General features: G+C 36.8%; 1 protein-coding gene and 1 long non-coding RNA gene across 4 annotated transcripts; one reads left to right on the top strand and one right to left on the bottom strand.

Moving 5' to 3' along the window:
* Window positions 1–96: 96 nt before the first annotated feature.
* Window positions 97–19,483, bottom strand: alg6 (ALG6 alpha-1,3-glucosyltransferase). The gene is made up of 14 exons (XM_026921318.3): window positions 19,211–19,483; window positions 18,985–19,069; window positions 17,876–17,965; window positions 17,534–17,622; window positions 16,127–16,209; window positions 15,973–16,037; window positions 15,687–15,872; window positions 12,753–12,888; window positions 7,434–7,519; window positions 6,396–6,480; window positions 6,229–6,299; window positions 3,819–3,887; window positions 2,311–2,506; window positions 97–766 (listed from the first exon to the last, which is right to left on the bottom strand). Exons 1-14 carry the CDS (start codon window positions 19,290–19,292, stop codon window positions 569–571), a joined length of 1,521 nt encoding a protein of 506 aa, XP_026777119.3. The 5' UTR covers window positions 19,293–19,483; the 3' UTR covers window positions 97–568.
* LOC128317945 (uncharacterized) lies at window positions 19,284–25,030 on the top strand. Of its 3 annotated transcripts, none has more exons than XR_008301335.1 (4): window positions 19,284–19,422; window positions 21,831–21,975; window positions 22,458–22,561; window positions 22,739–25,015. It is a non-coding gene; the product is annotated as an uncharacterized LOC128317945 (long non-coding RNA). The 3 variants fall into 3 exon arrangements; XR_008301336.1 differs by lacking the exon at window positions 19,284–19,422 and having other exon boundaries at window positions 21,084–21,975; window positions 22,739–23,259; window positions 24,843–25,030; XR_008301334.1 differs by lacking the exon at window positions 19,284–19,422 and having other exon boundaries at window positions 21,084–21,975.
* Window positions 25,031–25,863: the final 833 nt, after the last annotated feature.

The following is a 25,863-nucleotide window of genomic DNA, read 5'->3' on the forward strand; positions in this document are numbered from 1 at the left end:
GTTCCTCTGGTATTTCAGCTTTATGACATTGTGTTCCGATATGTCCCTTCCCATCATTTTTGTTTTATGGGGCATGCAGGCAATGCATTTTATTCAATGTATATCTTTTTTGTGTAGACACATGTACAGTATTTTTTTTTTTTTTGACATTCACTTAAAACTCTTGATCTTATAATTTTCTTCATTTTAAGGAGGTTTCCTTTGCTGATTCAGAATAAGAGACCCAACAGCAATTTTGTATAAAACCATTTATTGATGTGTAGAAAAATATTTGTTAATAAATGAAGGTAACAAATGGTCCTTGTGAGTTGTTGTTGTTTTTTAATATATTCAGCACTTGTGCAATAGGGCTTTGTATGTTTTTATAATCATTCTTTTGTAATTTGGCAAAACTTTCCCTCCGTTCCTACCAAGTCACAATTTTAAACAGAGGGGGTTTTCTCAAGATATTTATTAAGAGGAAATTCAATTTCCTAAATTAGGCCCAATCCATCCTAATGGAAGGAATTCTCCTTTTCCTTTGTCATCATTCTACATAATTACCCCCATTTCAAATAGACCCACTGTTTCAGTTTGTCTTCTTTTGGCCCTTTTTGTTGGTCAGCTCAGTCAGTTGGACTAGATTGAAATACAGCAGCAAGGCCAGGAACTGGAAGAAGGAGAAAACGGAAACTAGAACTGGGAACAAATCTGGCAGTTTAGCTGGAGGATCCATTGCCACACTTGTGAAGCTCAGACCAGCCATGACCACCATCGAGGCTCCAAACTGTAAAAAAAAAAAAAAAAAAAAAGAACAGCACATGTATATAACCAAAACAATATATGACCAGATCTAAGAGATTTAATTTTTCAGGCAAGTGAGACAGCACAACTAACCTACTTGTTTTACTGAAGTGCTCATTAACATGTCTATTAAACATTAACATGTCTGTTAAGGATGGCTGTAGTGAGGGCTCAGTAAGCAGGGTCAGGGCCTGTGTTAATGGGACATGTACTTTTAAACAGGCATTCACTTAAAAAAAACTTTGTCTGGTCACTTCTCTGAAGTAGTGCTGGTAAAATACCCTAAACACACACATCTCAATCCTAACATGGATGACGTACCATATATTATGAAATTCAGTGTTATTTGCATGGATTAATTAAAACAAAGATATTAAGTATTGGTTTCTAATTATTCTGATAAATAGATCTATACAGTCTACAGAAACATATATTCATATATATGGATCAAATATCACTTAATAATCTAATTATCAGAAAGACTATATTAAGTTATATATTCATGTATGTAGAACAAATATAAGCTTCTGTGGACTCTCATGATCTATTTTGTCTAATTACCAGTGGTGGTTATTGTCTTACAGCTATAATTGTATTTTAAAATGGTGGTGTGGGCCGTGGGAGCTTTTCTGGCTGGTCATGTGATTTGTAAAAACATGGGATACGCTGCTTTAAACATTTCATACTGGCACCTAAGCCATTATGCGATTAGCTTTCTACTAAACATTCACTTCGGTGGCATAGACAAGACACTGAAAAAAATATCATCATTTGGGACACAGCTTCCATTTCCCAAGCAACTGGTGTGCACTGAAGCATTTGTTAAAAGGGAAGCGGTTGGCACAAGAGAAATGCAGTCATCCTATTATCTACAGATCGTGAGAATCCTGACACTGACACAGCCATCCGTGGCTGGGAAAGCAAAACTGTCTGCTCTCTGGGTGGGAAGGATGGCACACTCTCTCCCCTGCACTCACAGTGACCAACACTAACCATTCTTGTGTGTCTGCAAGCTTATGTATGTGGAAACAAGGTATTTGGTGATTCCTCCGAGTGTGATCGGCTGCATGATCAGAAGTTCAAAAAGATGCAGTGGCTTCATGTGTCTTGGAGGAAGCATGTGCTAGCTTTCACCGTCCTCAGTTGGTAGCTGTCATGTGATAATGGACAGCTAGATGGGTAGGAATTGGAAAGTGACCAATTAGGGAGAACATGGGGTTAAAAAAAAAAGAAAAGAAAAGAAAAGAAAAGGGACTTATGACTGCGCTGTCAAACGAAAAACACTTTGCATGTGAAAACACTTCACAAAAACATGTGAATTGGTCTTAAGGTAAATATCCACTTGCACATTTTGTGGCCGTATGCTGCCGTACGGTCTCTCTCTGCTTGCTGTTGAACTTTTTCTACCATATGGTTGCCAGATTTCACTGCACACGCTCCCTAATCCACCAATGATAATTACTAATCTCCATAAATACATGTTACAGTATTTGTGTTTTGTGGTTCTGCTTGTGTTTTGTTGCTTACTGTGCACTTGATTAGCAGGCTGAAGGTGTGTTTGGACAGGCAGTACTGGGTGAGTTTGTGACACGGGCCCAGTCTGAGCTCCTCCTCTGAGCTTCTTTCTAGAGCTGAGAGAAGATACACACTGAAGTAGAGGAAGGCCAGTGAGGTCACCACGTAAGGCAGGAACAAACCATCCTTCAGCAGAAGAGGCAGCATGCTACAGGACAAATTAAAACAACAGCAAAAAAGTAAGATATAAGATACAGCATCTGGTCTAAACAGATAAACTGCATTAATAGAAAACCCTGCAAAATGTTGGGTCGTGTACCTAATCTTTGCCATGGCATTAGGCCTGTCACTTTCAGAATAAATGAAGAAAAACTCCAACTAAACTCTCATTTTATAAGGCAACGTGACTCAGTGATGGGTTCATGCCACTGAAACAATCCAAGTTTTCATTGCCCAACATTCTGCAGCAATTTGTAAATTTAACAATTAAATGTAATACTTGTGTGTTTGAGACATTAAACTTCGCGACAGACTGTTGTTACTATGTATACCCTACAAATGTTCACTCTAATTGTTTGACAAAAATTCCTTCATGGAAGAAAACTGGATTATACTCGATAACAAAAAGTAGTATGTATTCAACAAAAAACATTAGCATTTAAGGAAACTGCCAGTTTGAATCCACAGCATGCCAAGCAGTGTTCATACAAAAGGATCTTGGTTAAATGGCATGTGGACTATGTCGTGATGTGCGTACGCTAAACCATGTGCACAACAGCTACTGAGCAGAAAGTATACAGTGCAAACTAGTTACTATTTAATGGGCCTTCATTTTAACTGCCTGTTATCAAACATTATAATGTACCATTACTGTGTGATATCAATACCTATATCTACACATCAGTAAAACTGTACTTTTACGAAGTATTGTAATAATACAACCACTGTGCTGTTGAATTCTTAAATATTATTGGTCAGAAAGTGGTGATTAATTTTCTATAACAGCAGCTCTGACAATAGTGCCAACTACAAGGCAAATCACAGGTTTATATTAATGCTCTTGATCTAATACATTATTGTTTCTATAGTAACAACTCTTTCACAGTCACTTGCTTGGCAAACACTACATGTAATCAAAGCCTAACAATAAACTGATGATTTGGAAGGTTTGAGATGTTTATTTAACATTTTTCGAAGGACTCTCCAGTGTCTCAAATTTTTGGAAGGAGATTCCTGTCAAAAGTAAAGCTGTAACTTTCTGCCATGATCCATGTAACCATCTGCCATTAGAAAGTTTTGAGTTTTGCAGTTTCTCTGTAGCATGACGAGCTGCACGACTGTTTATAGCTTCTATAACATAGGTGATAACAGGAAGCAACTTGTTTGGTGCACGTTCCACAACACAATGTAACTACAAATGGATAAAAAGTATGATGTGTATCACATATGCAGAACCTGCCTATTTGTCTTTATCAGCCCATTTTCCATTTAACTCTAACTTTTTAAACCCAGCTGCTTACCTGAAAGTGGAAGCCACCAGGAACCAAGTAGCCATTAGTGGAAGTTCATTCATCAGAAGGCACACTGGCCTATAAATAAAGAAATGTACATTTATGAAACACACCAAACTTTCTGGCAAGCCTTAGCCACTCAGTAACTATTTTGCCAACCCTATCTTTAAAGAAGGTAACAGAGTTAAAAGCCTGAGCTGATTACTGATGTCCTCAGGTTGATCCATGATGCTGTACAATGCTCCCTGTCGTAAATCTCAGCAATTACTTAAAAGAATACACCAGTGGATTTTTAAACTTAATCTCTATCTACTACTCCACCATGTCTAACATAGGCGTGATTACCACAAACAATTCTTTTAACACATTTCTATTATAATAGAAGTCTAATGGCAGTTGCTGAATTCTGTCAATAAATGTTTAAACTATTTGACTATATAATGCAAACTAAATCACACAGATTTAGAGTTTATCTTACAAATACCTCAGACTAAAGAATTTATCAAAGCCTGGTAAATACTCACACACACACACATTATATATGTCGATTATTTTCTTATAACAGCAAGCTGTGTCATGTTTAATTTCTTACTTATACCACAGCGCTGTCAAATTCAAGATAGGTTTATATTAATGTGCACATTATTATAAATATACATTATCTTTTCTATAGTAACAAAGTAACAACTCACCTGTATGGCAGACGTGTCACATCATAATGTAAGTGTAATAATAAATGGATTAAGAAATTATGTTATTTCACAACGAAAAATGTATAATCAGTGATATGGTGAAGCTTCCTGTTATGAGATGTTTATTTAACATTTACGGAAGAAGTTACATTAATAGTTACATTATAGTTACATTAAATGTAACTATAAATGACTAAAAATGATGTGTCATTCATTAATAAATGAAAAATTGTAAACACTAGCAAACCTCCTTATATGAGGAATAACAATTCAGTGAGTGCTGGAAAATAATCCACTCTGCGACATGCCACATCACCCCAGGATACGATTCTTTTCCTATAGCAGCACGGCCTGTCGTATTTTATTCAATATATGTTGTACTACGATCTCTGAAATACCACGTACAACTGTAAACAAATAGCATTAACACACACACACACACACTGTGCTCGTGTAAGCTGTAGTGTATTGCGTAGAAAACCACATTCATCTGACGTCAAAGCTATTATTAACTAGAAAGGGGCTTGTAGATACGACCTCCCCAAGCTCTCCTCACTGAGCCAGTAATTACAGCACCCACTTCTGCGCTCCTGTTACACCAGTGCATGTGCCCTAAGATCTGATCCCACACACACACACACACACACACACACACACACACACACACACACACACACACACACAGCACTGTGGCCTAGAATGTGTCCCTCCTAATCCAGTGACATGCATTACTGATTGATCTGAACAGGTGTGCGATATAACTCAACAGTTAATAAAGCAACAATCTGGATAATCTATCTTAATAGATCATGGAACATCTGTAACCAAATACATCATACTTTCTATAAATGCACGGTCACATGGTGAAGTTAATGATTCTGAGGCATTGTTAAGAATGCAAACCTTCTATTTCTCATCAGGTTTATTTATGATTTATGATTAATAGGCAGGTATACTATTCTTCTTCTTTTCCATGGCAGCAGTCATATGGATGATGTATTTACAAGAGCACCTAATAAACTATTTTCAAAGCCTTTGCGCTACGATATAGTGGGAGACTTCAGGTTATAAACCAATCAAAAGGTCTCCTGAGACAATATCACTCACATTAGGAGGTCATACAGATCATGACTGCTATATGCCAGGGGTACTGACTAAAATTTGGGAAGATCCAGTTGCATAAAATTCCTTGTTTACAAAGGTCTGGATAAGCGACTAACATGACTGATTGGTGACTACAGTTACTTTTTACAGTTTAAATAAGACTCCTCAATTCAAAGTGGTTATGTTTTGTTTCATAGTGGTGCTTCATGGACTTCGAACGGAGACATATTGATCTGTTTTTTTTTTTTCAAGCTACATCACAAGCCGTGTCATCAGTTCACAATCAGACCACAGAGGGTATATGAAGAGTGTCTCTAGCTCTTTAGCTAGTCTCTGGTCTGATAATCTGCCTTCAGATAAATAGCATTTAGAGAAATGTATGGATAAACCACAACAGAGGATCTGCCACAGAATCCGAGCTGGTTCATTGGTTGGAAATCTAGAATATCTGATCTTTTGACCGTTTTTTTCATCTATTGAATGACTCTGCTGAAGTATTCTTTTCAGTTTTGTTTAATAAAATACTTTGCTGAGTCTGTATCTGGACCGCGGTCAGTCACTTGACCACCACTGCTATAAACCAGACTGTAATACAAAAAAATAAGTAGAATGTGGAAACTTACAAGGCTGGCAGCAGGATGGACTTCTCATGGACTTGAAAGGAGAAGAGGAAAAAGGCCAGTGAGGAGTTCACCTATAGTACAAGACCATATATGGTTAGATCATAAGTCTGTAAAAAAGGTCAACAGATTATAACTAGGAATTGAAAGAAGACACTAATAATACTTACCAAAGCTAATTTAAATTGCCACAGGGTGGGTTTGGTCAACAATTTAATTGACGAAGGCAAGATGAATAGGAGAGTCATAGCAAAACTGAAAGAAAAAAGTCAGATGCTATGTTAGCACTGGATTTTCTGAGACACGTACAGAGCTTGAGCAGCACTCTGGCATAGTGGAGAGTGTTGCTGCTGTAAAGCTCTAGATGTGATCCTAAGCTTGGGTTACTATCTGTCTGGAGTTTCGTATATTCCCCTAAGTTCTCTGATTTCCTCCCAAAACATGCTAGTAGGTTGACTGGTGATGCTAAATGTTCCTATGTGTGATTGAGTATGTGAATATGTGTGTTCATGGTGCCCTGCATCCCGTACAGCATATTCCCAATCTCGCACCCAGTGTTCCGGATCCACCGTGACCCTGACCAGGATAAAACGGTTACTGAAGCTGGATGAATGAATGAGTGAGTAGTTACATTTTTAATAAATACTCATGGTCAACAAGAACGGAGATATGCAATAGATTAAATATTGATTTCAATTAAATATTGGATCGTCTTGACGAGGACTTGAACAATCAAATCTGGGATGAGCTCACCCAAGACTTTATCAAAATATGGCCACTTTTAATCTGGACCTCATAATGCTAATATCACCCAGTGACAAAAGCACAAATAATCCAAGGCCAAGTAATCCCAGGGATTACCAGTTGTAAAGAAAATGCTGCCTTTGTACCTAAAATAGATTTACAGATTTAATCACACCAAAGACATGGACTCTATTCACTCAAACAACACCAGAGAATCTGCCTAGAAAATCTCTCAGATAGACTAGTTTTAACCTCGGAGAGCTAAACACATCCCTTTGTTTAGTCAGAAATCTCTACCAAGACCAGCTGCAGATTACCGAGAAGATATCATTGTTTCCAAAAGCTCACAGATATCATTAGGGTTCGATAATCTTCAGTGCACTCAGTTGTAATGAGGACTCCAGAAGGTGGACTGAAGGCAGAGAAAGGGTGGATGGTTGGTAAACGGATGGAAGAAGGATTACCTGAGGAGCAGCTGAGTATCTCTGGACAGCAGGGTCTTGATCTTTATCAGCACGTTCAAGCTGCACCATGTGTTAGCCACTTTATCCTACACACATACACACACGCAGACACACACGAACACACACACACACACACACACACACACACACACACACACACACAATCAACAGGACAGTTAAAATAACTATTTTTTCAATGATGGATCAAGAAGCATTTGTTTTCCTGTATGTGTACTACAATGTTAATAAATGATTTCTAATCAAAAGTACAATGATATCACTATGATGTGGGGCTTCAAAATTTTCCATCGATATCAGTTACGCCAGGAGTTCACAAACCTTCTGCAGATACAGACCCCTTTAACTGTAAAATTCATTCCACAAACCCTCTCAGCATAATTTTATCAACATAATCTATAAATCATAATCTATACAAATATTCCACTCATTATTTAAACGTGTACAGTAATAGCCTGGCTATTTATTGGAGCCATGCAGCTTTTTATTCTAGAACCTTCCATTGACATAACACATTAGGTCCAAGTTGAGATTATTTATAGACGTACTTGTTTTTAAGTTTGGAGTAAACCCATTCAACAAAAGAATCCAGACAAACTGATTAATATCTATAAAAACAAACATAAATACAATAGCTTTCATATTATGGTTTGGAGTAAATCAGAGTAACTGGGGTTCCTCACTCCCCACTTTGAGAACGAGTGAGTTACCCTAATGACTATTTTTTAATCTTAAAGTGAGTTCAAGAAAAATTTCCCCAAATATAGCTGACCCGTTGAGGCACCAAAGGCATGTTTGGTGTCTGAAGCTTATGCCTTCAGATGAAGCTTGTAGGTTCCCATTTACCAAACCAAATGTTAAATCATTACACACTCGTCTCAAACCAGGTCATGTTGTTAAATAATCTCCAGTAAACTTTGTGTATCTTTGACAGCATTCATTTACAAAAATGTACATAACTACATCAAAGAGCTAAACCATAGTAGTAGCCATCTTGAAGCTTTATCACTTTTTTTTCCCTCAATACATTGTTTGGTGTCACTCTACGCCACTATAAGACTAGGGTACAGCTGCAGGTTTTAAAAGTTTAAAAGCAGAATTGCAAGTGATTCTGATGGTAATACAGATTCTATTTGATTCATAGATTATTTCTTCCCCAAAATTTATGTACAAATATTTTTTGTATGATGAGGATGGGTTTCTTTTTGAGTTTGGTTCCTCATGTCATCTCAGGGAGTTTTTCCTTGCCACTGTCGCCTCTGGCTTGCTCAGTATCGATCTAGAACTACATCCGGATTTCTGTAAAGCTGCTTTTTGACAATGTCTATTGTTAAAAGCACCATACAACTAAAACTGAATTAAGATTGAATGATTTAAGCACGCAGTTTACAAGTTAAACTGGAATCAGTACCGGTTCCTTCCGTTATAACTTCATTAACAAGACAAAAGAATTAAATTTTGGATCAAACATCTCTAATTGACTAGCTGGGGTTGAAATCTTCCTTTTTAAATACAGATTTACATTTTAATATATTTTGAACTATTTAATGTGCAAACAACATTACTTCGATCATCAAACATATGATCTTCCTTACATCAATTACGATTACATTCAATCAAGAAGTAATTAAATTAATTAATTAAGTAATTAATTGATTTAACATTGATTAATTGATTAATTAATTATAATTAATTAATTATAATTAATTCAGTAATTAAACACTATACAACTAAAATTGGGAGGAAAAAAAAGGCAAATTTCCAGTGTCAGTAAACACATACGCTGTCTGCATCAGAACCAGATACTCTTTAAATCCCAATAGCTGTAAGTCATAGTACCGGGTTACCAAATTTGACCTCACAACTATGGTGGGCTTCTTTAAATACACTGCAACTTCTGAAGAGAAAGCAAATAAGTGGCATTACTCTACATAATCATTTTCCAACTGAAAGTGCAATAAAAATTCCCCTGTGACATTTGCACAGCGAGGCTGGAGGTGACAAGCCACTCACTCCTGTCATGAGTTTCCCTGTCAAGCATGTGGCACGTCAAAAAAAGCTATGCACTTATTTGTAAACTCAGGCACACGGGGTCAAATGTGTGCGAGTCAGCTTGCGACTCCTCTTTCTGCATGCCAAGCACATTCCTGCACTCTGGCCACCCTAAAGCAGCGACAATCACATCATGGCCGCTGAACATTACTTATATCTATGTATGGATTTACATTTCTGTTTCTAATAGCACGTTTTTCCTCAGAGGCTTTTAGCAGTTATGCTTCACTGTGATTAGTATAAGTCATAAATCTGTAGCCTTGATTATAGGTTACTTGCAATAATGTCCACTTATGTCCACTAATGTCCATACAAACACAGCTGCTGCAACTCACAAGTGTGTGTGTGTGTGTGTGTGTGTGTGTGTGGCTGAAGAAGACTCACTAAATACCCTTCTCATTGCAAATGTAAAAAGTAATTCAAGTCTATGTGTTTGGAATAATCTCCTGTACACTCTCCCCTCTGACCCTGGAGCAGTCTTGGATCTATTCCAGTGTCAAAATGTGTGACTTGTCTCCTGTTTGAGAGCCAGTCTGTCTGAACAGCATGCCCCCGACTCCATTTCTTTACGAGAGCAACTTGATGCTTGGCTGGAGTGACAACTAACACCTAGTTTGTCCTGGCCGTCTTGCTTACATGGACATTAATACTATTAGTTCAAGCAAGTAAGTGTCACCCTCACGGCCTGCCTTTACACACACACACACACACAAACACACACACATAACTCTGGCATTTAGAATGCTGTCTCCCAAATGACACACACTCCTGGACACACACACACACTCAATTCATCAGCTAGACAAACTCTCTCTTTCACAGCCATCGGAGTGTCCAGGTTAGAGTTGCTCACACTTTGTGTATTATGTTAGCATCATGTCACAAGCAAACGTCTGATGGACACTGGTTCGTGAGCCGCCTCACAGCTCCAGGGTCCCAGGCTCAATCCTGAGCTTGGGTTACTGACCGTGTGGAGTTCCACATGTTCTCCCTATGTCCGTGTGGGTTTCCTCCTGGTTCTCCAGTTTCCTCCCAGCTCCCAAAACCAGGCTGGTATGAGAACTGGTGACTCTAAACTGGCCCTAGGTGTGAATGAGTGTGTGAACGTGTGTGTGCATGGTGATCGACTGGCGTTCCATGCGGCGTGTATTTCCACCTCATGCCTAGTGTTTCTGGGACAGGCTTCCAGATCTACCGTGACCCTGACCAGGACAAAGTAGATACTAAAGAATTAGTGGCACCTCTATGGTAGGCTCAGGATATGTTTCAGAAGCAAGTTCCAAGGCTCTGATAAGGGAGATGTCAAAAGCAAAAAAAAATAGGCTTCAGGTTTTTTAAATTTAGGCTGGTTCACAGCATCACGGTGAATGTCAAACTTCCTTCAGACTAATTCTGATTGGTTGAGGCGGGGAGCTTGTGAACCCGGAAACATTGTAGCATAAATCTTTCATGGTGTAACGCTTCTTCCAGGGGTTTTAGAGTCAAATTGCCAATAGAACCCTTTAATCTGACTGCAAAGCCAGCATTGCTCTGCTGCTGCGCACAAGCAAAAAGCATCCAAAAAGTGCTGATGTGCAGTGAGATAAAAGAGAGAGAAGCGTCAAGCTGCAGCTCCTCTTGTCTCTGTGAGCATGAAATGCATGTTCATGTAGCCTAGCTAGCTAAAGGGTTGTGGTAGATAGCATGAATGATTGTTGGTAAAAAATAAACTGCGCAGAAACGGTGTATTAAATATTCTCTTTTAATATGTGAAATTCATGCTCTTTTTGCTCTTTTGAAATTCTACTCATTTTCTTTGGAAAAATCTCAAAATGTTAAGACGTAATAACTCAATATCAGTGATTTAGAACCTTAGTGATGCTCAGATTTGGAAGTAGTGATTCTCAGTGTTGTCGCATTCACTATTTTGCTTTGTCTCCATTCACTCTGCAGTGAAATGCGAGACCTTCATTTAGTTTTTCAGTTTCTGCCTCCTAGTTGACAAGCACCTATGTGACAGCCTGCACGTGATGCCCTTACGTGTTCACAGATACACAGATGCAGAAGTAATAATCCAGGCCTTTGTCTAGCCAAACTGTCTCTTACTCCATCTAATCTACCCATACAGGAAACACAATTTAAGGTGTTTCACATCTGCACTTTTAAGAGGTCATTTAATGGTAATTAATCAGGAGGTGGTTAAGTGTGAATGCAAGCCAGACTCGTAATTCTAAAAATTAAATAAATAAAATACCGTAATCATCCAGGACAAGACCTAGGACGATTTACAGGAAATTATCACCAGAGCTTCTGTGAACTGAAGCCAATACAGCAAATAAAATGATGTGTCCTATTTATCCTATGATTAGCTGACGCCATTTGAGCATTCGGATTTAAAACATTAACAGCTGTTGTCCATTCCAGACTAAAGATGAGATTCTTAGTCAAATGAATAGCATAGTGTGTTATTTGCAATCATGGGCAAATTACCTGTAGACTCTCAGAAAGTCAATTAAGTACAGAAAAAAGTGCTAATAAGCAGACTCAGGGGTTTAAAATATATATTTCATCTAATCCATGATACTCCATGGGATGTGTTATACTATTCTGTGAATGTGTGCATGTTCATAAAATAAAACTACATGATTACAAAACATTGTTGTGGATTTTGAGTGTGAAAAACATTATATGTAAATTTCTGTATGCATATGTACACACACAGATATTCTGCATTTGGATTAGCATCCCAAGGGCATTTCCTGTGTGACCTCGCATTTGAAAGTTAGCTGACAGCGCAACGCAACATAACAGCAAAGCGTCAAATCACACCGACGTGCTGAAAAGCCCTGCATGTCCTCTTGCAGTAAATACAGCAGATTTATACACACACTACTTCCTGGACATTATTACAAAGTAAAACACACAACTTGGAAATGATGTGCAAATGATACCATTCAGCATTTCCTTCTTTCACTTGCCTTTAGTCTACTCCGATTATTTTTTCAACGTGTTAGTCGGAGCAGAGTGCATATCAGAGTGCATATCTGTGTACTGTAATTTCTCTACGCACTATATGATAAGAGGTGCATGATGGTCATTGATTTTGAAATTATCTTTGAAGAATCATACAACATGTTGGTGTGTAAAAGAATGAATTGAAAAACACATGCAATGAATAATAAAATGAAAAAAAAAAAGGAAATTATTTTATCTGTTCAAACTTGACTGGCCTACAGTGAAAGCTTGAACCTTTTGAGTTCGAGGACATACCTCGAATAAACCACGGTCAACTGGGAACAAGCGATGCAGAACCTGCAGGATCTGCTGTGGGTCTGACAGGAAAGGCAACCAGCAGAGGGCAAAAGTCACCAGCACAGTCAATGAGATCTTCACTAACAGAAGCAGTCTGCAAGAATAAAGAAAAAAAAATCAGCAGAGTAACAAACAGCTCACTTAAGACTTCTGTAGTGGCTTATACAATTAAAAACAATTAATGCTAACTCAGCCTTTTAAAGTCCTCAGTATACAAAAATGGTATGGGAAAGAGAAAGAATTCTCAAATCTGACTAAAGGCTATGATGTAGTTGTGGCTACATAAAAAAACGCAGGTTTACAGTATATTAATGCAGTCATTCTAATACATTATTGTTTCTATAGTTACAATGTACACAGGGACTTGTATAGTGGATGCGCCACATAAACAGATAAAAATATGTTGATATGGTGAAGTTTTTTCTGTGAAGAATTGTTTGTTTAACATTTATGGAAGGAGTCTCCAGGTCCCTGGAGAACTAGTGGTTAGGCCACAGCACTCTCACTGCTGCAGCACAGGTTTGATTCCCGGCCAGGGAACCAACCCCAGCCCCTGGGGCTGCGTGCAACAATACGCTCTCAGTGCCAGTCCCAAGCCCGAATTAAAAATAAAAATAAAAAATTGTGGAGGGTTGCGTCAGGAAGGGCATCCGGTGTAAAAACTGTGCTAAATCAAATATCATCACGGATCAATGATTCCACTGTGGAATCCGAAAGAGGAACAACATGGAAGGAGTCTCCAGTGCCAGAGATTTGTACCATTCAGAGGTAAAGCTGTTTCTTTAGGTTTTCTACCACAGGAAAGTCTTCAGAACAGAGGCTTTGTGGTTTCCCAGTAACATGACAAGCTGCATTTTTGTATTATTAACTTCCAAAGAGAGAAATAAATGACGGAATGACTGTTTATAGCTGCTGTAACATGAATGATAACAGAAATTGACTTGTATTGCAGACATCCCACAATATTATATGTAACTATAAAGAAATAAAAAAGTATGTGTTGTTTGATAAATAAATATTAGCTTTGGCAAATGGAGGTGGTATAAGAGGAATAAAACACTTTGGAACATGTTCTCGGGAAATAATCAATGTTGAGGTGCTAACGGTAACTCCGCTTCCAACATCCCATCATTGATTACTTTCCTAAAACCACACACCCCATCATGTTTTATTCCTGTCATGGAACATGGTGTAACAGACAACAACCGCTCCTTGAGAATGTCATCAATGTCTTATATCCTTAAAAAGTTTCAGTTTGCTGTAGGTGTGTCTGTCTGAGCTGCTGACTCTTCTCAGCTGTAGTCGTAAAGCTGCACACACAGGCATAGCAGGGAGGGTAGAGCATGGTCAGAGGGTCATCTGGACATATTTTTCCAAGTAATCGAACCCAACAATGCAATGGCTACCAAATGCCTTTGGTGCACTGTTACTATATCAACAAATGTAAAGTAGCATGAGTGTGAGTCAGGGTAATGAGAAGAAGAACCTGTAGGGCTGTGGAAGGGCCACGCTCTACACAGCTAGGAATGCTATCTAAGCGGTAATACCGGTACGACAGTCCTGGACTAGTTTCTAATGATTGTACATAATCTATTGGACTAAACTCATGTCTGGTCCTAAATGCAGTAGTTCATTTAAATGAAGTCAAGTCAAGTGGCTTTATTGTCATTTCAACCATAGCTGGTACACTACACAGTGAAAAGAAACAATGTTCCTTCAGGACCATGGTGCTACATAAAACAACACAGAACCACATGAGACTACACATTACTACATAAAGAGCACATGCAAGTGTGTGCAAAGAGCACAAGACGGTACAATAACTACTAAAACAGGACAACAGGCACAGTAAGAGACAGTGCAGCGCTGACTAGTACACAGTGTGGAAGTGTCAGATATAACAGGTAATGCAAAAGAATAACAATACAATAATAATAATGTGAATGTAAACAATCCTATTCCAATTCTAACTTCCGGATCATGCACACCATCAGTAGGTTTGGCGAAAAAAGAGGGACTAGTACATACAAGCACCTGATAGGCCATTTTACAACAGTGAGTTCTGGTCCACTAATTTGATTAGTCGAACAGTGTGCCAAGTATAACCGCACTGGGACATTTCACTGCGTGTATCACTCTGCGCCTCTGTGTTCTCCATGTAAAATTCCACTTCCTAGTTCGAAATGATTCTTATAGTAGAGTTAACAAACATCATCATGTACGCTCACAAATGATAATTTTCAGAAATATAACTCTTCAAATATGAAAGCTCATCAGATGAAGATGAAAAGGACGAAGGGATGCCAATTTTTCCAGAAGCGCCTTTAAGAGGAATGTACAAATCAATGTGAGCTAGCCAGTTACTCAGTATTAATTTCTTGTTTATAGAATTGTTGTATAAAAGCAATATCGCACGAGCAAGAGTGTGGTTACGCTGAATATCAGCACTGCTGTGATTACCTACGGCCTTGTGCCTATGGCTGAATCACAGCCGTGCTGATATTCAGTATAACCGCACTCTTGCTTGAGCGATGTTTGCTTAATTATAAAATATGGAGCTGGATCAGTGATACTTTGGGGCTGTTTTGTGTGCTATTGGTTCAGTGGCTCTTGTGAAGATTGGTGGCATCATGAATTCTGCTATGTACAGGATATTTCAACCTAAAACCTGATTGCCTTTGACAGGAGGTTCAGACTTGGCCATAGTGCTTTCTACAATGTGAACAGACAAAGATACTTTCAAATAAAAATAAAAATGGTTAAAGAAACACAAAATCTTTGTCAATCTCAATCTCTGGATTTGAACCCTACAAAACACCTGGGATCCAAACTGAATAGGGAAGTCAACATGCACAAATTTAAGAACATAAAGAAGCTTAAAATATTACTTACCCTTTGCCCAGAAGGCCCTGTTTAATACACCTGCCCAAGAGGTAGCAGAAGAAAGGCAACGAATGGTACAGCTCCATCTGTTTGTAGTTCAGAGCCAAGGTGAAGGCCAGAGACCCAAGCAGGTCCCGACCCAAACCGAGTCCCACTACACCCAGCAACGCCAAGCCCAGACTCACACTGTTATATCTGACCAGGAGTTAAGGCTTGCTGCAAACTGCTGCGGCAATAATTAATTCATTACTGCATAAGGACAAAAACGACAGAGAATTCACATGTTAAAGGATACTGAAAATGACCAAAGTCCACTAGGATGAGTCCTGGATACAGTAGGATACACAGAGCTGTAGCAGCCTTGAAAAGAAGAGGAACACAAAACACAATATAGATAAAAATGAATTGTATGATTAAAGCAATGATTAAAGGCCAGACAACCAAGTTACCTTCTTTCTGTAGGATCCTTCGCTGAGGTAGAAGCAGTACAGAAGGACTGCTGGAATGTATATCAGTATATCTGAGAAGAGAACTGGGGAGTGGGGAGAGAGGAATGTCAGAGGAACATCAAAAAACAGAAATTAACTTGTTTTCATGGACGTTCCACAATATTAAATGTATTAATATACGAAGGAATACAAAGCACGATGTGTCGTTCATTAATAAATAATAAAATGTAATCATTGTCAAATTGCTACAGCATAAGAGGAATTAAACACTTGGGGAATGTGCTGTTATAAAAAAAAAACAAAAAAACTTTTTTTGCAAGGCATCACACCACCCTATCTTTGATTATCCGCTAACAACACGCTCCGGCTTGTTTTATTCCTTACATATTCCTCACATTTTCCTCACATTTAACATATTTCATAACAATACGTAATGCATTATAACTAATCAGGGTATCTACAAATATCTTCAGATTAAATGTAATACTTTAATGCGACAAATGTAATTTAAGCACATAGTTGGACTGGTGACATACCAGATTTCATAATAACACACAAAAGGAAATTTGTCTATTTGCGTTAATTACACAGTTAGACAAGAAGCACATCATTCACTAAAAAAAAAAGAAAATATATATATATATATATATATATATATATATATATATATATATATATATATATATATATGTATGTATGTATGTATGTATGTTATATATATATATATATATATATATATATATATATATACACACACACACACACACACACACACACACACATATATATATATATATATATATATAAAATGTAATACTTTATAAATAAATATATATATATATATATATATATATATAAATATATAAGTATATATATATAAATATATAAGTAAATAAATATATAAAGTACTACGTAAGGTCTGTATAGTCATTTTTACAAATTTTTTTTTTTACATTTTAAAAGAATATGTACACCCTATAGCACTGTAACATGATATACAATGAGATACAAGATGTTCTGATATGGAGATGATAATCCTCCACATACTGATCAAGAACTGTATGAGAGCATTAACATACGGTTTAAGCGGTTCACAAAAGTAACAACAGAGCAATTTTGCTCTCCCCATACCATCCACAAAGTGAATGTTAGTGCAGTTTAACAGTTAAGACAGTATCTAATTTCACTAAATGTGTGTAACACGATGTAAAATGGTTCAGAAAACAGAATTTAATTTGTATTTAAAACCATTTAATATTTATTATGGCCTTCAATTTGTTAAATGTAAATTCTGACCAGTTTTTAAAACTTGCAGACTCCCTAATGGCCACATATACAAAAATAAATAAATAAATAAATACTTGTTGTTCCATAAATTATAAAATGCACATAAACATCCATGCTTACCTGTGGCCCTCATGAATAATTTATGAGAGGCACTCTCGTAACCTCTGGAAGTACGCAACTCCACCCAGGCAGGATTAATCAGCTTTGCACTACACACAGACAAAATATGACAATCATAAACAAATCAGTGTTGGAATTAATTTTGGTGTCCATAGCAACAGGGTCTTACACTTAGAAATTCTTTACTAGTATGAAAGATTATGAAGATTAAGATGACAATAGGGTATTATTTATTTCTTATGACTTGTACGAGGTCAAACAAAATCCATTCCTCAAATTTGTATACATTTTTCCATGACCTCAGGATGGTCACAGAGCATGAAGCTCAAGTATGACACTTACACACGAGCACATAAGAGACTGTGGTAGGCTGTTAGTGGAGGATAATCCAGACCCCAGTAGTTCAGGTCATTGTCTGTAGTGTTGAAGTACCTTTAAGAGTGCAGAAACAATATTGTAGCGTCATGAAACAGTGAAACTGAAATTGTTCTTATCATTATTATACCACAGCACTGTTGAATTCCTGCATTTGATTGGCCAGAAGGTGGTGATTAATGTTCTGGTAACTGTAGCTCTGATATTAGTACCAGCTGTCATTCAAATCATAGGTTTATATTAATACACTTCTAATATTCTTTTCTATAGTAATAACTCAGTCGCAGGGTCTTGTATAACGGACATTCGCTCATGCTCTAATAACTGACTTGAAAAACATAAAATGTGCTGTTATCTGACAGAAAAATGTATGATCATTGATATTGTGAAAGTTTCTGTAAGAAAATGTTTATTTAACATTGATGGAAGGAGTCTCCAGTGTCAGTGCTTTGTAACAGTCAGTATGTTTTCTGATACAGGCTGTCGGTAACGTGACAAGCTGCATCAAGGTTTTAATCTGGGTTCTCCAGTTTCCTCCAACCTCCCTACAACATGAGAGTGGATGGACTGGCTACTCTGAACTGCTGTTAGGTGTGAGTGAGTGTGTAAATGTGTGTGTGGTACCCTGCAATGGTCTGGCTCCCCATACAGCGAGTATTCCCACCTCATGCCCAGTGTTCCTGGGATAAGCTCTGGAATCACACTGACCCTGACCAGGATAAAGTGCTTACCAAAGAGGAATGAATGAAGTCCAGAAATGGGGGTGAGGATATGATTGTTTATAGCTGCTATAACATATGTGACAACAGGAACAAACTTGTTTCTCCAATGTAACTATAAACAGATAAAAAGTAAGATGTGTCATTCATTTAAAAGAAATTGTAATCATTACCAAATTGTTGTGATGTAAGAGGATTAAAACACTTCAGGACATGCTGTTACTGCAAAACAATAAACTTTGTCATTGATTATTTTGCAATGACCATACGCCCTGTTGTGATTTATGTTCTTACTTAATAAAGGGGTTTATATATAAAATAGATTCTTAGCGATAGGAAATGCATGAATGAACCAACCATTCCTGAACAGGGAGACTGTACGTCACTTCCTGCCAGTGCCTCTGTGCTTCATAATCCCCAAACATCGGTGGTTTGCCAGCGCCTGTTTTTGGTATCAACAACAACAACAACAACAACAACTTGATCAAGTGTTCTTCTTGAACCCCTAAGCGAAGGGGTAAATATTACTCTTTACGCTGTAGTTCTCACAGTTCATCTTTAAACCACTGCACGAGCTACTAACCTGAGTAAGAGTTAAAAGACACAGCCCATCTCGCCGTTAGTGCAAGCAAAACACACAGTGAAATAAGGCTCCAGTTCTCCATGTCTGGTAGCCTTTAGAATGCTACAGTTCACAACCATTAAGTGCTAAAACCGTTCTGAATCCTTGCAAGTTTTCCTCAACGCTGCAGCCACCGCTTCCTGAAACATCACGTCAGCACAACGACGCCTCAGGTAACACACTTCTACATCTCATAACCACGCAGAACTTTCCACCCAGATGATATGAAGATCAGAAGGGCGGTCATTCGCTCGAGCGGCGCTTACTGATGACGTAACAGCCTGTCAGTTTAAAAAGGGAGTAGCTGCACGCTTGAAATCAGTGCACTCAGCTAACAAACAGGTATGAGCGAGGTATACATACATACATACATACATACATATATATATATATATATATATATATATATATATATATATATATACCTCGCTTATACCTGTTTGTTTATATGTGTGTGTTGTATGTGTATGTATGTGTATATACACACATCTGTTTTCACAAATGAAATTTGTAATTATAGTTAACACATGATGATAATTATAGAAGTAGTTTGACCCAAAATGAAATTCACACGGTTGTCCCATTGACCTCAAATGAATAAAATAACAAAAGCTGCACTGTTATTCAGTGACCAACCAAAAAGGTAGCTCTCATGTCACATTCTGCAGTATTTTAAACGTGTATGACTAATTTGTCCATGCTACAGTTTCTCACTAGCACTACCTGCTGGACAATAACTCTTATATCTTCTTTAAATCACAAACCTGCAGGGCCAAACAAAATACAAGAAACACTTAGTATACAACTTACAACTAGAAACTGATTTAGCTTTGAAGTAACTCAGTCAGAATGATAAAGACATCCATACAGCTGATATCAGGCTTACTGCCAATTAAGTCCTATGTGTCATCTATAAAGAAATCTCATAACCACTCATGTAATTTGTGTCAAGCACTATAAGGAAAGCACTATATTTTTTGCCACTACAACAATGGCAACAAAATCAATTATCTTATTCAAAATGAGTTAGGATTGCATATATTAATGGTAAATGTATGCCAAAAAAATCTGTAAAGGACTGTATTTGTAATTTTCAGTTCACTGAGATGGAGAAATGAAATATCTCTTTCCAAAAAGTAATCCAGGCATGCTGCGATTAAAAGAAAAAAGAAAAAAAAATCACCCCTTAATGTTCCATCTGTTAATGTCCATAATGGTGTGGACAACAATCTAACTGGTGTCATTGAAGATTCAAGAACTTTATTGGCATATGTGCCGTGCAATTCTTACTTTTTTTTTTTTTTTAAAGTAGAAAAACATAATATGTACACTGTGTATATATATATATATATATATATATATATATATATATATATATATATATATATATATATATATATATATGTGTATATATATAAAAATGTAGTACTTTATACATAAATAAGTAAATAAATATATAAAGTACTACATAAGGTCTGTATAGTCATTTTTACATTTTTTTTTTTAACATTTTAAAAGAATATGTACACCCTATAGCACTGTAACATGATATACAATGAGATACAAGATGTTCTGATATGGAGATGATAATCCTCCACATACATCACCAAACCAGTTGAAGAGTTCTTTCATGAACACCAGGACAAACTGCTATCCACTGCTTTTCCATTCAGCACTGCATCATTACACCTTTACAGGAAGTTCCAGAGTGCAGAGTGTACAGGTTCTTCTTCTTGAAGAACAATCCAAGCTCCATTACACTTTTCTTATTTATTTATTTATTTATTTGTTTGTTTGTTTGTTTGTTTGTTTGTTTGTATAGTTAAGGCTTATTAGCTTTTTAAAACCTAGACTGGAACCTTTTCTGATAGGGAAACACTTTGTTGTGAGCTTCTACATAGAACTGGTTCCACTACAGGGGCAGTGGAAGAAGCCTTAGATTCTAGATACAGACTGATCAAGAACTGTATGAGAGCACTAACATACGGTTTAAGCTGTTCTTAAGGCCATGTGTGGCTGTACACTAATATAGCGTAGATTTTTTCCCCATTATTTTGGCTACCCTCTGTCATTCTGCTGGTTGGACTGTTTTATAGTAATTGTTCTGTTTTTACGGAAACCCTTCCTACTTTCTTTTCTTCCTCAATGGCAACAGGCTTGTCTTTTCACCTGAGACAGTGTGCAAGTTACGATTCATATAAAAGCAAGTAAACTCACTTCAACTTAGACTGAAGAATTTTTAGGAATTTTTCTATTAATTTTTAAATTAATAGATTTTTTATATAGAAATATGTAAGGAATAAAAAGTGAAAATATTCAGTGACACAGTGATGTGATGAGACCCGACATGGAGCAGAGTTACTGTAGCACCCTGCAGTTGATTACTTTCCAGCATGCCCTGAAGTGTTTTATTCCTCTTATACCACAACACTTTGCCAGCACTAACAGGTTTTATTTATTAAAGAACCACACATTGTATGTTTAATGATGTGGAAAGTCAGGTTATTTAGTTCCCGTGATCACTTACGTTATAGCGGTTATAAACCGTCCTTTTTCACTCTCTTTTTTCTCTCTTTTGAAGTTAATAAATCAAAAAAACATGCAGCTTGTCATGTTACTATGAAACTCCTCCATCCTGAAGACATGTAGGAAAACTTAAAGTTACTGTTTCAAAGCACTGACACTGGAGACTCCTTCCAAAAATGTTCAATAAACCTCTCCTCACGGTAAGCTTCATCATATTTTTTGTTTTTCATCAATTTTTGTGTGTTTGTATGTTTGTACAGTGCCTTTGACTGTTAGAAAGCTGCTATATAAATAGAAAGAATTATTATTATTATTATTATTATTATTATTATTATTATTATTATTATTGTATCAACAATTACAAGTTTTTTAAAAAGGCTATATTGTTACTATAGAAACAATAACATTTTAGTATGAGCACATTAATGTAAACCTGTGATTTGTCTTGCAGCTGGCACTGTAGTCAGAGCTGCTGTTATAGAAAATTAATCAACACCTTCTGTCCAATCATAACCAAGAATTCAACACTGCTGTGGCATAAAGCAACATGACAAATGCATTATTGTAGCCTGACATTTTGTCCTGTATCTCTCATTTGCAATATGTCACTGACCTTTTTCAAAGACATTGTTAAGGTGTTTTATTAAAGGAATGTGTGTTCCTTTAAATTGCTTTTTTTTAGTTTCTTTGCTGAGATATCTCTTTAGCTCCCTGAGGGTGGAGGCTTCAGTGGCACTGCCTTGTTTTTTTCTGGGCAAACACAGGATAAGACATGGCTTCTTTGCGGTGAGCGCATGAAACATTTATAAATAATAACCTTGGACGACTGCTGATTTGCAATGACATTTTCATTACAATGAACAGCCTATTAGTTACCGTCTCCTGCATTAGTTATTAATGCGCCTGTGTGCCAGCTTTACTTTGTCATTTATTGCTTCACCTCTGTGCCTGTTAAATATTCAGGAACAGCTGTATCCACATTTACTGTTGATGATCTGCTTCAGGAGATTGCTGTTGTCCTGACTTACCACTGTCCCTGCAATGAGAACTGGTATCTTTGTCCAAAGCTACGTACTGTTTTGTCCTTCCAGAAGCAAAGTATTTTTTTCTGAATTTATCCATGAAGACTACAATCCCAAAAATATTGTAAATTATTTATTTTACAGTAGTAATAAAAAATTCATCAGTTATGATATGTATATGTATATTTATAATTGGATTATACGAGATATAGTATACACCTTCTTGTAATCATGTGCATTAATTATAGCCTAATATTTAATTTTCTTTTTAGCGCAGTGGCATGGCTGTGTACCTTTGCCTTGATTAGTATCTGCTATGGCAATTTGGAAGAACATATGGACAAAATGGATTTACATTATCTCCTGAAATGTGTTCAGGATATCTTTACACAAACTGGGCATAATGGGAGGTCTGAGCACTGCTGAGCCTGAGGTTGTGGGAATGCCTACACACTAGAGCAGGTGAGGCAGTAAAGGTCATGTTCCTCTGAGTGTGATCACTGATTGACCAGAACAGCACTTGCCTTGAGGCTCAGCAGGGTATTAAGGGTGAGGAAAGTGACCACACACTTTCACACAGACACAGAGAGAGAGAGAGAGAGAGAGAGAGAACTATTAAGTTCACTTACTCACCTTCTAAAATATAGTATTTGCCTTAAACTTAGACTATATTTAATATGAAATGGATGCTCATATAGACAGCTTACATGTTCCCTGGCCGGTGACCAGTGAGTGACCACACACACCACTTGCCTCTTTGGCAGCCTGTCTGGAAATTTCTCATCCTCACCTTCTCAAATAGTTTCTGTCCATCGTCTGATATTTAATATGAGCATTAAATGTTGCGTGTATCGGTTTACAGGTTCAACTTAGTTTATGTTTGTGGAAGAAATCCGAGTTTCCCGATCAGAGTGATCAGAGTGGACCTAAAGATTAACAGGCCACTTTACGACCGCACGTGCGAGCGTTTCCGAAAAAAAGCGACACATTTTACGCACGAGTTTAATTGGAAAATCCATGACTCTCTAGTTTTACAGTCATGAGACTATCAGCCTACTATCATATACTTTCATCAGAAATATCATAAGATAAGATAAAAAATAAAACACTACTGTAATAATTCAATAAATTTACCAATTAGGTAAATATTCTTTATTAATTAGGTAAATTCTTTTAATTTCTTTTTATTTATTCATTTTTTTATTAGATGCAAAAAATAATCTAATAATACTTTACATCACAAAAATCTAAATATAGAAGGTTAAGTTTAGGTGATGGAATAACATTAAATAATACAGTATTTATAACATAAAATAAAAAATTCTATTGCACCTGCGCCTTTGCGCATTTGGATAAGAATGACTGGATGCAGAAATATTGCTTCTCTGGTTTCTTATTCTTTGGAAGCTTTTCAAAAAAGCATCCACCTCCAGATTAGACTAAATAAATATAGCCTGAATATATATATATATGTGTGTGTGTATATGTTTATGTGTATATATACTAAATATAAATATAGCTAGGTTATAACATAGCTTACACACTGTGAAGATGAGAACATATTGCATTCTTGTGGGTAATATGTTGACAGTATTCTTTGCTATAGTATCATGGGTGGTGGAGTAAACCGACTGTATGCACAGGTGGAGGCTGTTGATATGAATATGAGTAGTAAGCCTAGGTGTATGAGGTTTCGGATGTAGCCATAGATACTAGAAGGTTTCAGGAAACACACAAAACCTGTTTATTATGCACTTAGCACTATGACCCATTGATTTCCAAAATATTACTCCTGTGTGAATTGCTTTCCAGCACGATGATGGTGTGTGTTTGTGTGTGTGTGTGTGTGTGTGTGTGTGTGTGTGTGTGTAAGCTCCACCTAGTGGTATACTGTGTGGTTTTAATGCTCCCACACAGACAGTATAACTTCTATCTGAGAGTATATCAGTGGACCTGTACTCCCATGTGTAATCATTAATAGTAATAAACATAATATATTCATATATGATCTCATATTTTTTCTTATGTTTGTTCATAAACCACAGACTGCAAAAATCGTCCATTTGGAATGAACACCTGCAGTGCTGAAGTGTTCATCCTCACACCGTTTATTTGTGTCCAGATGGATTTATATAAAGACTGCATGAGATGTAGTGAAGAACCCTGATCCGGAACTCAATGTCTTCAATCGTGAAACGAAAATATTACACCAGACATACACACACACACACGCACATATGTATGTATATGTGTGTGTGTGTGTCTATATATACATATATATATATATATATATATATATATATATATATATATATATATATATATATATATATATATATATATATATTATTTATTTATTTTTTTTACAGTCTGTGTTTATATATTTATGATAAGCCGGCTTTTCTTTATTTATAGTAAATTTCTTAATTTTGTTTCGATTTTGTATTGGTTTGTTTTACATAATATTATTTTACTTTTGAAAAATAGAAATTAACCTAAATAATTATTTTTTAAATTTCATTTCTGCTCAGAACGCTTTTGAAACAAGGTGTCTACGAATATATGGGTTTCGTGTGAACAAAATAATTACTAATATATTTATAATTATAATCTGATTATTCTGCGTTCAGCTATGACTTTTTTCCTTCTGCATTATCTATCCATTTATTTCTAAAAGTCTTCAGGGTAAGTCTTTATCCCAGTGCTCTCTTTTTGTTTTCTTGTATTTAAGACCTGAAGCATCAGGCATCATGTTTTATAATAACAGAGTGGGGCCGAGGGCCAGGCATGGCAGAAATGCGCATCAGACATGTTTGTCTAATTTTACAGAATAAGGAGGCAGTGGAGGAATGTGCTTGCTGTTATCCGGTGTCATTCTCGGCAGCTACTTTTGCTCGAAAGTGAATTTAAGACGCAAGTCCTTTCTCTTTTCCCATGGGTATCAGTTAAATATAGCCCCTTAACCCCTGTACACCGTGCGCCATTTGCTGTTTGTGTAGCGCTGATTAGCCAGAGACACAACTGTGAAACCCAGAGCCGCTTTTAGAAAGACAACATGCACACTTC

This window comes from Pangasianodon hypophthalmus, chromosome 2 (assembly GCF_027358585.1).
Source record: "Pangasianodon hypophthalmus isolate fPanHyp1 chromosome 2, fPanHyp1.pri, whole genome shotgun sequence".
NCBI lineage: Eukaryota > Metazoa > Chordata > Actinopteri > Siluriformes > Pangasiidae > Pangasianodon > Pangasianodon hypophthalmus.

Coding starts and splice junctions, on each gene's coding strand:
- alg6 (XM_026921318.3), bottom strand. CDS start 19,292: ATGGAGAACTGGAGCCTTATTTCACTGTGTGTTTTGCTTGCACTAACG. Junction 15,873..15,972: donor GTGGACTTTGGTCATTTTCA/GTATCCTTTAAC, acceptor ACTCCTGGTCAG/ATATAACAGTGTGAGTCTGG. Junction 7,520..12,752: donor TTGACCGTGGTTTATTCGAG/GTATGTCCTCGA, acceptor GTATGTGTGTAG/GATAAAGTGGCTAACACATG.